At 42.9% G+C, this 12,343-nt stretch overlaps 1 protein-coding gene across 8 annotated transcripts in view; it reads left to right on the top strand.

Annotated features, from left to right (window-relative positions):
* Positions 1-12,343, top strand: part of PARN (poly(A)-specific ribonuclease) — a 191,333-nt gene that overhangs the window by 12,673 nt on the left and 166,317 nt on the right. For all 8 annotated transcript variants that reach the window (XM_054454916.2, XM_063654684.1, XM_054454918.2 and 5 more), the window contains 5 exons: positions 80-140; positions 6,915-7,080; positions 8,604-8,669; positions 9,408-9,446; positions 11,208-11,250. In XM_054454916.2, the coding sequence (XP_054310891.1) occupies positions 80-140; positions 6,915-7,080; positions 8,604-8,669; positions 9,408-9,446; positions 11,208-11,250 (375 nt within the window). The remainder of the gene's footprint in view (positions 1-79; positions 141-6,914; positions 7,081-8,603; positions 8,670-9,407; positions 9,447-11,207; positions 11,251-12,343) is intronic.

The following is a 12,343-nucleotide window of genomic DNA, read 5'->3' on the forward strand; positions in this document are numbered from 1 at the left end:
TCTTTGTTTTCTTGTTTGAGTTACTTCTCTGCATCTCTTTATATCCTGCCACTAATGTGTTCTGTTTACTCTGTTTCAGAGCTCCAGCATTGACTTTCTAGCAAGCCAGGGATTTGATTTTAATAAAGTTTTTCGAAATGGTAAGATTATGGGTAATCTATCTTTAGAGCTTATAAACCTTCAAAATGTCCTTGGGAAGTAAGTCTGAACTTGGTTGAGAATTATTATTTTGTGCCTGCTGAGACACAATCTCAGAGTTCCAGCATACATGTGTAGCGAGTACACATATGCAGTCTTAGAATTTTTAAAAACTTGCTTACTGTGATTTTTTTTTTTTTTTTTTGAGAGGGGTCTTGCTTGTTGCCCAGGCTGAAGTGCAGTGGCATGATCTCAGCTCACTGCAAGCTCTGCCTCCCAGGTTTACGCCATTCTCCTGCCTCAGCCTCCCTAGTAGCTGGGACTACAGGTGCCCGCCACCACGCCTGGCTGATTTTTTGTATTTTTAGTAGAGACAGCGTTTCACCGTGTCAGCCAGGATGGTCTTGATCTCCTGACCTCATGATCTGCCCACCTCGGCCTCCAAAAATCCTGGGATTACAAGTGTGAGCCACCAAGCCTGGCCTACTGTGATTTTTTTTTTTTTTTTTTAAAAAAAACATAATCAGCCATGAGCTGAACACAATAGATGCTACTTCATTTAACTCTGATAAGGCCTTTGAAACTCCTGTTTTTATTGAGTGCAGTTTATTCTACCACTGGTGTGATATAGTGGCCTAAGTCACCACCTATGGGGAGTGCTTCCTTGTTTTCTTCCAGTGTAACAAGAGGTATGTAGTTTAGAAATGTCCTGTATTCCACTGATGCTATAATGAAAACCTTCTTTTCCAGCTAGTGCATGTTTATGTTTATTTTATTTTTTATGTTTATTTTTTATAACACCTCTGGCTGGCAGGAATTATTTTTAATTTTTTTTTTTTTTTGAGACAGGGTCCCACTCTGTTGCCCAGGCTGAGTGCAGTGGTGCAATCATAGCTCACCGGATCCTTGACCTCCTGGGCCCAAATGATCCTCCCACCTCACCCTCCCAAGTAGCTGGGACTACAGCTGTGCACCAGCATGCCTGGCTGATTTTCGAATTTTTTGTAGAAATGGGATTTTGCCATTGCCCAGGCTGGTCCCAAACTCCTGTCCTCGAACAATCCACCTGCCTTGGCCTCCCAGCCTGCTGGGATTACAGGCATGAGACACCACACCCTGCCTACCTGTTGCTTTTTTAATAGTTGGAGACAGTTTCTTAGTTTCTTATGGGAGAAGAAAAGTGGAGACTGCATGATTGATAATGGCTAACTTGCTAGAGTGATGGCCTGGGGAGCACCTGAGGAAGGGACTGTGTCTGGTTCATTTCACATCCCCTTGCATAGCATGATTTCTCTTCTGTATCAGGGAGGTGACCACTAAATATTTGATGCATAAATGGGTGCATGAGTACTGGACATCAGAGCATTTCAGATTGGTTTTCCTTCCTCTTCATTTGTTTCTCTAAAAGTGTTTGGAAGGACTGTGCTTTTTGCAGTGGTATTAAGTATGCACAAGGTCAATATTTTAATTTAATTGTTTACATAAATTTTGTTTTTTTTCCCCCATGGTGAATGTAGAATTAATGAATGAAAGAGGGAAGGAGGTTTATCCCAACAAAAATAACTGAACTTTTCTCAAAAAATAGTACATGGGCTTCAAATGAATTCCCCTCTTCTCAGCAGAACCTCTTTGCAGGGTGTTTAGTACCCATGCCATATTGGTGTTTTTTTTTTTTTTTTTTGAGACAGAATCTCACTGTGTCGCCCAGGCTGGAGTGCAATGGTGTGATCTCGACTCACCGCAGCCTCCGCCTAACAGGTACAAGCAATACTCATGCCTCAGCCTCCCGAGTAGCTGAGACCACAGGCACATGCCACCACGCACACCTAATTTTTGTATTTTTAGTAGAGACGGGATTTCACTACGTTGGCTGGGCTGGTCTTGAACTCCTGACCTCAAGTGATTCACTCACCTTTGCCTCTTAAAGTGCTGGGATTACAGGCATGAGCCACCGGGCCTGGCCTATATTGTTTTTTAATTGCTTCAGTGGTGCTGTGTCTTAATTTTTACTGATTTTGATCTTTGGAGGTAATAAACTTGTTTTGAGCCAAAACTGCTTCACATAGTGACTGAACCAGCAGAGCAATACAGTTTGGGTATTATAAAGAAATTTTTTTTATTCGTCTCATACTTGACTCTGAAAGCCATTATAAAATAGAAGTTCCAAATGCATTTAGAGCACTGTATTGGACTAGTGGCAGCATCTCTTGAAGGAACCACTTTATCTGGTACTCGTATGGATGCATAGTTCTAACTTGGTTTTTTTTTTTTTCATAAAAGAAGAGGAACAGCCAGGTTAGAATGTGCCTCTTTCTTCTGCTTTATAGTCATGCCCTGGAATATTTTAGTCACGATAGTCAGGACGCCCAGGTCATCCATACTACCAAGCCTCATCCCATGCTGTTGTTGATATGCTCTAAATCTGACTTAGACCCTCATCTCTCTCCATTTTCAAGGCTTTCCATTCAGGCTGTGTAAATGTCAGGCCCTTTACAGCAGTCTTCTCTCAAGTTCCTTTGATTTCCTTGTCTGGAAGGAAACCAGGTGACTCCTTGTTAGTTTCCCCCTGTAGCCTTCTCCATCCCTGGTGGTTTTCCCTCTCACTCTTGTCTTCCTCTGGCCAGGCTGTGCTAGGTGTCCTCCTTGTTTCCCCACGCCACCTTCAGACGCCTGAATTTTCTTTTCTTTTCTTTTTTTTTTTTTTTTTTTTTTTGAGACAGAGTTTCGCTCTCGTTGCCCACGCTGGAGTGCAATGGTGCGATCTCAGCTCACCGCAACCTCTGCCTCCTGGGTTCAAGTAATTCTCCTGCCTCACCCTCCCAAGTAGCTGGGATTACAGGCACGTGTCACCACACCCAGCTAATTTTGTATTTTTAGTAGAGACAGTTTCTCCATGTTGGCCAGGCTGGTCTCCAACTCCCGACCTCAGATGATCCACCTGCCTCGGCCTCCCAAAGTGCTGGGATTACGGGTGTGATCGCCGTGCCCGGCCCCTGAATTTTCTTTTGTACAGGAGCCACCATTCTCAGGCTGTCACCAGCTCTGCCGCCCCTCTATGCTGACTCCTGTAGGCACAGCGTGCTTCGTAGCCTTGGCTTTGGTGTGTTATCATTCTGTCCACTCCTGCCCCTCTCTGGGTGACTTTAGTATCCTCAAGGATAACCAGCAAATGCTCTGGTCTGTTTCTTGACCAGGTGGTCAGCATCTTTCTATCTCTCTTTAGTCCTCTATACCAATGGCAGCGTCATGGGTCTTAGGGTCAAAAACTGCACCTCTCATTTACTCTTCTTTTTTTTTTTTTTTCCATTTTTGAGACAGGGTGTTGCTTTGTCACCAGGCTGGAGTGCACTGGCACATTCATGACTCACTGCAACGTTGACCTCCTGGGCCCAAGTGATTCTCCCACCTCAGCCTTCCGTGTAGCTGGAACCATAGGTGCACACCATCGTGCGCAGCTAATTTTTACGTTTTTTATAGAGGCAGGGTCTCACTATATTGTCCAGGCTGGTCTCAAACTCCTGGGTTCAAGCAGTATTCCTGCCGCCACCCCCTAAAGCTCTGGGATTATAGGAATGACCTGTTGTGCATGGTCTCATTTATTGTTTTTAGTGTTTTTACTGTTTCTTTTTTTGAGAGTACTACTTCTTGTGCTTCTAATTCACTTGCTCTGGTACCTATTTCAGCAATCTGTTGACTTTCATTGCTTTTTCACTATCTGTTGCCTTCCCCGCTTCTCCTCTCTGTGTTCTTCTCCGTGTATCATACCAGGAGGCACATGATATCATTTGTCCCATTACTGGTGATGTTAACTTGGACCACTTTTTTTGCCAGTTAGTTTTAGCATCTATTGATAGTTCTTGCTTTAAGCAATTATCGTTGAGTGATGGTGGTTTTCTACGTTCATTGTTCTTTCTACAAATTCCTTAGTGTCCCATGGCTTTGTTGTTATTGTTGTTTTGAGATAGTCTCACCCTGTCATCCAGGCTGGAGTGCAGTGGCGTGATCTTGGCTCACTGCAACCTCCACCTCCCAGATTCAAGTGATTCTCCCACCTCAGCCTCCTGAGTACCTGGGACTACAGGTGCGTGCCACCATGCGTGGCAAATTTTTGTATTTTTTGGTAGAGAGAGGATTTTACCATATTGAACAGGCTGGTCTTAAACTCTTGATCTTAAGTGATCTGCCCTCCTCAGCCTCCCAAAGTGGTGGGATTATAGGCATGAGCCAGGTGCCTGGCCTCCCATGGTGTTTTTGTTTTTTTTTTTTTGAGATGGAGTTTCGCCCTTGTTGCCCAGGCTGGAGTGGAATGGCGCAATCTTGACTCACCGCAACCTCTGCCTCCCAGGTTCAAGCGATTCTCCTGCCTCAGCCTCCTGAGTAGTTGGGATTACAGGCATGTGCCACCACGCCCGGCTAATTTTGTATTTTTAGTAGAGACAGGGTTTCTCCATGTTGGTCAGGCTGGTCTCGAACTCACGACCTCAGGTGATCTGCCCGCCTTGGCCTCCCAAAGTTCTGGGATTACAGGCGTGAGCAACTGTGCCCGGTCCCCATGGCTTTTAATACCACCCATGTCCCAATGATAAATAAATGTATATCTCAACACCTTTCTCTTGAGCTATAGGCTTGTAACTGCAACTTTTAATTTGTGTATACCCTTAGATGATTTAACATGTCCGTGGCCGGGCGTGGTGGCTCACGCCTGTAATCTCAGCACTTTTAGAGGCTGAGATGGGCAGAGCACCTGAGGTCAGGAGTGCAAGACCAGCCTGGCCAACATGTTGAAACCTTGTCTCTACTAAAATACAAAAATTAGCTGGGTATGGTGGCGGATGCCTGTAATCCCAGCAACTTGGGAGGCTGAGGCAGGAGAATTGCTTGAACCCAAGAGGTGGCGGTTGCAGTGAGCCGAGATCATGCCGTTGCACTCTAGCCTGGGTGACAGAGCAAGACTTTGTCTTAAAAAGAAAAAAAAGAAAAAAAAATAGTATGTCCAAAAGGTAGCTTTTGATTTTCACTCCTTGGACCCCAATACCTATTTTTCCCCTCATTGTCTTCACATCTGTTAGTGGCCCTACCATCTTCCAAATTGCTTGAACCAAATAGCAAGGTGTTTATTTTTATTTTTATTTTTATTTTTATTTTTTTTGAGACAGAGTCTCACACTGTCGCCAGGCTGAAGTGCAGTGGCGCGATCTCGGCTCACTGCAACCTCTGCCTCCTGTGTTCAAGTGATTCTCCTGCCTCAGCTTCCCAAGTAGCTGGGACTACAGGCATGCGCCACCATGCCCAGCTAATTTTTGTATTTTTAGTAGAGACGGGGTTTCACCATGTTGGCCAGGCTGGTCTCCATCTTTTGACCTCGTGATCCGCCTGCCTCGGCCTCTCAAAGTGGTTGGATTATAGGCGTGAGCCACCATACCTGGCCGCAAGGTGTTATTCTTGATTTTGCCTTTCCCTTTATCCTTCATCTCCAGGATATCAGTAAGTGTTACCTCTTATGTCTAGAAAATCACTGTCCCCTTCTACCCTGCCATCTCTACACCAGGGTTACAAACGAGAGCCCACTGCTGGCTCCTTGTTTTGTAAATAAGATTTGTTGGACTACAGCTATGCCCATACATGTACATTTTGTGTATGGCTGCTTTTGTGCCACAACAGCAGGGTTGAGTATTGCAACAGAGACCCCCATTGCCCGCAAGCCTAAAACATTTACTATCGAGCCCTTTAAGAAAAAGTTTGCTGGCCGGGCGTGGTGGCCATGGCTCCCGCCTGTAATCCCAGCACTTTGGGAGGCTGAGGCGGGCAGTGAGGTCTGGAGTTCGAAACCAGCCTGGCCAACATGGCGAAACCCCGTCTCTACCGAAAATACAAAAATTAGCCTGGTGTGATGGTGTACACTTGTAATTCCAGCTACTTGGGAGGCTGAGACAGAAGAATTGCTTGAACCCAGGAGGCAGGGTTTGCAGGGAGCTCAAATTGTGCCATTGCATGCCAGCCTGGGTGACAGAGTAAGACTGTCTCACAACAAAACAAAACAAAGAAAAAGTTTGCTGACCTCTGATCTGAGCTCTTGTCTCTTGCCTGGACAATTGCTCCTGACTTGTTTCCCAACTTCCACTCTCAGAGTAGTCATCATGGCCTTTGAAACATTATGCAGATAAGGTAATTATGTTGCTTAAAATCTTCTAATGTTGTCCAGCCACTGTTAGAATAATGTACATTTCTTAGCCCGGCCTGTGAGGGCCTACAGAATCTTGCTCCATACTCTCTCCAATCTGATGCTGTACCATTCCATTTTTGCTCATGGCATCTGGCCACACCAGCTCCTTGCTGCTCCTGGAATCGTCCAAGCCATTTCCATGTTCTGGGTATCAATACTTGTTTCCCCTACCCGAAAGACTCTTCCCCTAGCTCCTTTCGTATCCGACTTACTCTCATCCTTTGGGTTTTCCCTGACTTTCCTGATTTTCTTGTCAGAAGTAGTTCCCTTCACTACAAAGCAGGATGCATCAGCTTGTCACTGTTCATTCCCCAGTGCCTAATATAATGCTTTGGCACAGCATAAGTGCCAGATAAACGTTTCTTGAAAGAAGACTGAATGAATGGATGAATGATAAACACATTTCAAAATCACTTGCCTTTCTGTTCATTTTTCGAGATGTAGTTAAATATGGTAAATCTTTCCTGAGTAATTTAGACTCTTTGGTTTGTTAAACAAATTTTATGTTAGACAGTTATTTCTGCTAATGCATTCTTTTTAAAATCATGTTTAGGAATTCCATATTTAAATCAGGAAGAAGAAAGACAGTTAAGAGAGCAGTATGATGAAAAACGTTCACAGGCGAATGGTGCAGGAGCTCTATCCTACGCATCTCCTAACACTTCAAAATGTCCTGTCACGATTCCTGAGGATCAAAAGAAGTTTATTGACCAAGTGGTGTAAGTTCCTAAACTAAAACTAAGCATGCATTGTGTGCTATATATTGGGGCATGACAGGCATCTATATCTCAAACCTGTGCTTTACAAACATAGTACACACACAGGTGTGGTGTTGTGAATGGCAGGATATAATTGTGGCATATTAAAAAAATTTTTTTTTTTTTTTTTTTTTTTTGAGACAGTCTTGCTCTGTTGCCCAGGCTGGAGTGCGATGGTGCAATCCTGGCTTACTGCAACCTCTGCCTCCTAGGTTCAAGCAATTCTTTTGCCTCAGCCTCCCGAGTAGCTGGGATTATAAGCGTGCACCACAACACCCGCCTAATTTTTATATTTTCAATAGAGATGAGGTTTCGCCATGTTGGCCATGCTGGTCTCGAACTCCTGGCCTCAAGTGATCCGCCCGCCTCAGCCTCTCAAAGTGTTGAGATTACAGGCATAAGCCAGCATGCCTAGCCAGCATATTCAAATTTGTGTAACAGCAACAAATTGTAAATAGAGTTCCATGTATTGTACTTGGACTTGCTACATGTCACTAGGCAAGGGATTTCAGTACGTGGGCAGACCTGCGTGGATTTTTTATTTTATTTTATTTTTTTAAATAGAGACGTATCTCACTATGTTTCCCAGGCTGGTGTCAAACTCCTGAGCTCAAGGGATCTTCCTGCCTCCGCCTCCCAGAGTGCTGGGATTACAGGCATGAGCCATTGCCCGGCCCCTTTTCTTGTTTTTTAAATGCTAGTCAGCTGACTTCTAAAACTTGCATGGACTGAATACCTGACAGCCACTGTCCAATGTCCTTGAAGGCAGAGGAGTGGATCAGGCTTATCCAGCCTGCAGCATGTCCATGTTCTCTTTGCTTGCAGTAAAGGTGCCGACAAGCAGATGTGATCTTGGACAAGTGTCTGGTCTTGCTCAGCTTAGTTGTTGGTGTAACCATTTTACTGGGAAAGTCAAAAATTAAATCACTTGTATTGATGAGTCCTTGAGAAGTTGTGACTAATAAATAGCAGCAGTAACCCTCTTCCCCCCAAAATATGCCAAATAAAGCTTTTTTATTTTATGTTATTTAGTTTTTGAGACAGGGTCTCGCTCTGTTGCCAAGGCTGGAGTGCAGTGACGGGATCACAGCTCACTGCAGCCTCAACTTCCTGGGCTCAGGCGATCCTCCCACCTCCGCTTCTGGAGTAGCTGGGACCACAGTTACACTGCATCACGCCCAGCTGATTTTTAAGATTTATTTTCTGTAGTGAGGGGCTCTCAGTATATTGCCCAGGCTGGTCGTGAACTCCTGGGCTCAAGTGATCTACCCAGCGTCGACCTCCCAAAGTGCTGGGATTCTATGCCTAGGTCAAAATAAAGTATTTTTTAAAAAGTCTTTAAACTAAAAGTTCTAGGGTAATTTGGTAGAATTACATTGTCACATGTTCTTATATTTAGACTGTTTTTGGTTGTGATTATTTTCTTGGTTGATGACTTCATTCCTTAAAGATACTGATGGTTATGGTCTATTCTAATTCCTCAGAGAGAAAATAGAGGATTTATTACAAAGTGAAGAAAACAAGAACTTGGATTTAGAGCCGTGTACCGGGTTAGTTGTCCTGAACATTTTTGCATGTTCTTTTTTTGGAAAGGTAGATGATTTGTGGCATTTGATGCATCTAGTCTTTTAAAAACAGCTTTATAAAGGGTCTTTTTATTATTGGTATGTTCTCAAGAATTAAACACTAACTTTAGCGTTACACAGTGGGGATGACTGTGTACACTGAGACACTGAATGAATGCTTTGTCCTGTACTTGGAGCGGAGAAAACTGTTGTGCAACCTTGACTTTCAGTTATGCCCAAGAGTGGCATAATTAATTTGGCCTTGAGGAGCGCTTAATACGTGAAGCCTTCAGAAGAAAGAATTCACTTTCAGGCTACTTCCACCCTTCTAATTTCTCTCTGTATTCAAAGAACATTAGCATTTCAAACACTCAGTAACGTGATTGTCTTTTTTTCCTTTTACTTTGTGAGGAGTTTCACAAAAGTATTTCAATGCATCTGTCTACTTTAAACTCTCTTTATGCAGCTGCAGGAAGCACTATTTTGATTAGACAAGAACTTCTACCTCTTCAATAAAAGCAGCATAATATTAAAGAAAATTTTAGAAGACAAGTGATGAGGAATTCCCCCCACCTCAAATAACCTGCGTATTTTTGTTTGCAAATTACCTATCAGTTCTAATGAAGTCACTTTTTAAAGTGAAATCCTTCTCAACAAATGCTTGATCAGTTCGGATTTACTTCTAATGAGCCAAAATCAATACCTTTTCTTTTGTTTTTATAGGTTCCAAAGAAAACTAATTTATCAGACTTTGAGCTGGAAGTAAGTATTTATATTGTATGCAGGAGCTCTGTGGGGGACCCAGGATTTAAAGACTAAATATAATCTCTTAGCTCTCATTTCCTTTTTGAAATTCTGCGGTTCTCAAGTGATTTGACCACATGAAGTTCCCCCTACTTTCTTAAGTTGAATACTCACTTAATTTTCTTTTGTTATTGTTTTTTAACAGATGCTTTAAGGCTTCTTAAAATAATTATCACTTTGGTGCATCCGTTAAGCTATGGCTTGGTAGTGTTTTTGTCCTTTGGGGTATACAATAAATATTTGGTTTTCAGACCTAGGAAATACTCAGATGAATGCTTTTGGTAAAGCAAGAGTTCTTAACTTAGGGTGAGACTATGGATGGGTTTCAGGAGGTCTGTGAATCCCCTGAAATAACATCCAGACTTTTGTGTGTGTATTTTTCCAAGGATGTTTCCCTTGGTTTCCTTATGTTTGCAGGTGGGTCTTCAACTCAGAAACTGAATGTTGACATAGACAGGTGGACATTTCCATTTGACTTTGGGGACCTTGTTCTTCTGTTGGAATCTACCAGTGACATGTATACTGGGAATATACTTTGAACACAATAGGAAAGGGCTGTTTAGTTTGCCCACACTCCTTTCCTGTCATGTCGTCCTTGCAGCCTACTCCACCTGCATTCCAGATCCCTCTCCTCCTTGGCTGATGCAAGCTGTTAATACCATGCAAGACTACAGTAGAGTTGGCCGTCTAAAACCTCCTCTTTATATGCCCCGTGCAATCTAAAAAGACTTTCAGGCTGGGCACGGTGGCTCACTCCTGTAATCCTAGTACTTTGGGAGGCCGAGGTGGGCAGATCACCAGAGGTCAGGAGTTCAAAACCAGCCTGGCCAACATGGTGAAACCCCGTCTCTACTACAAATACAAAATTTAGCTGGACATGGTGGCACATGCCTGTGATCCGAGCTACTTGGGAGGCAAAGGCAGGAGAATCTCTTGAACCCGGGAGGCAAAGGTTGCAGTGAGCCAAGATTGCAGCTTGGCACTCCAGCCTGAGTGGCAGAGTGAGACTCCATCTCAAAAAAATAAATAAATAAATAAAATAAAAAGACTTTCACAATTTCAGTTAGGAAACATTTTTATATTTGGAAGCAAGATTTGACTCTGTGGTAATGAGTTGACTGTATTTTGAGATGTAGGACATTTTAGAAAGTGCCTAAGTCCTGGCCAGGTGCATTGGCTCACACCTGTAATCCTAACACTTTGGGAGGCCCAGGCGGCAGGATCACGAGGTCAGGAGATGGAGACCATCCTGGCTAACATGGTGAAACTCCGTTTCTACTATAAATACAAAAAATTAGCCGGGTGTGGTGGCGGATGCCTGTAGATCCAGCTACTTGGGAAGCTGAGGCAGGAGAATGGCATGAACCAGGGAGGCGGAGCTTGCAGTGAGCCGAGATCGCGCCACTGCCCTCCAGCCTGGGCGACAGAGAGAGACTCTTGTCTCCAAAAAAAAAAAAAAAAAAAAAATACCTAAGTCCTAAAAAAACTAATTTGAAGTCAAATCCGTGTTTATGTGTTTAAGAACAAGGGTAAGGAAACATTTAGCAGCTGAAACGTTATAAAATAAATGTGCTGTAAAGTCTCCATTGTAGTGATAATTATTTCGTAGTTAATAAAACTTACATTACTTAATTTATAGCTGGATAGTTGCTTATAAAATACTTTGGGATTTAGCTGTCATTGACTCATCTACTGATACCATGTTTTTCTTTTCTTTAGGTATCCGAAAGGCATTCATGTTGAGACTTTAGAAACTGAAAAGGTAACCCCAAAAATTATCTAGGGCTAACATGAAACACATCCATTGTTACACTGATGTGGGTTTCTTTTTTTTTCTTTTTTTTTTCCCCTCAGGGTCTTGCTCTGATTACCCAGGCTGGAGTGCAGTGGGCGATCACGGCTCACTGCAGCCTTGACTTCCTGGGCTCAGGTGATCCTCCTACCTCAGCCTCCCAAGCTGGGACTACAGGCTCGTGCCACTATGCCTGGCTAATTTTTTATATTTTTAGTAGAGACAGGGTTTCGCCCTGTTGCCAATGCTAGTCTTGAACTCCTGGGCTCAAACAATTTGCCTGCCTCGGCCTCGCAGAGTGCTGGATTACAGGCCTGAGCCACTGCGCTCAATCCTTAGTGTGCTGAAAGTCAGAATTTGTACCTTGTCTGTGCTTGTTATGAGCTGGGTAACCTAGGGTAAGTCGTTTGACCTCTTCAAGCCTCATTTTCCTTTTCTGTACATTAGGACTGAGCGTGATAACGGTGATCTGTACTTTCTCATAGCTTTTTTATGGTGATACCGTGGGTAAGTGGAAGTGATGCCTTGTAAACTTGAAAGTATACAAATGTTACTTTGTATTCTTAGTATGACAGAAAGCTATGATGGTACATGTGAAGAAATGGCTTCATGTTGCGTGGGCAGATAAAATTAAATTTCAGAATCTGGGTCATAAGCATAGCTATTGTCCTGAGTACACAGGGTACACTGATAGAATTGTGATGGGAAGTGGGTGGCTAGTGGTGGGTTCCTTCTGCAGTGTTTCAATTTTATAATTTGTTGTTGCTCTTAAGTCAGGTATAAAATTGGAGATTAAATAAAGTAGAAAAATAATCTTGGTAGATGATTTATCTTTAGTGGACACAAAATATATATGAGAAAGAAAGTACTAGTTATCTGACACGTTGGCAGAAAATCCAGGGTTTTTTCTTATGGTAATACAACATATAACATATATGTAAGTTTTGTTAATGTTAATACAACATACACATTTTACTTTAAAACTTTTCAGAAATCGATGTTCAAATGCAATATAACTTTTTTAGTATTTGTCATAGGAAATGTCTTATTCTCACAGTCTGTT

The sequence above is a fragment of the Pongo pygmaeus genome, chromosome 18 (assembly GCF_028885625.2).
Source record: "Pongo pygmaeus isolate AG05252 chromosome 18, NHGRI_mPonPyg2-v2.0_pri, whole genome shotgun sequence".
Taxonomy (NCBI): Eukaryota; Metazoa; Chordata; class Mammalia; order Primates; family Hominidae; genus Pongo; species Pongo pygmaeus.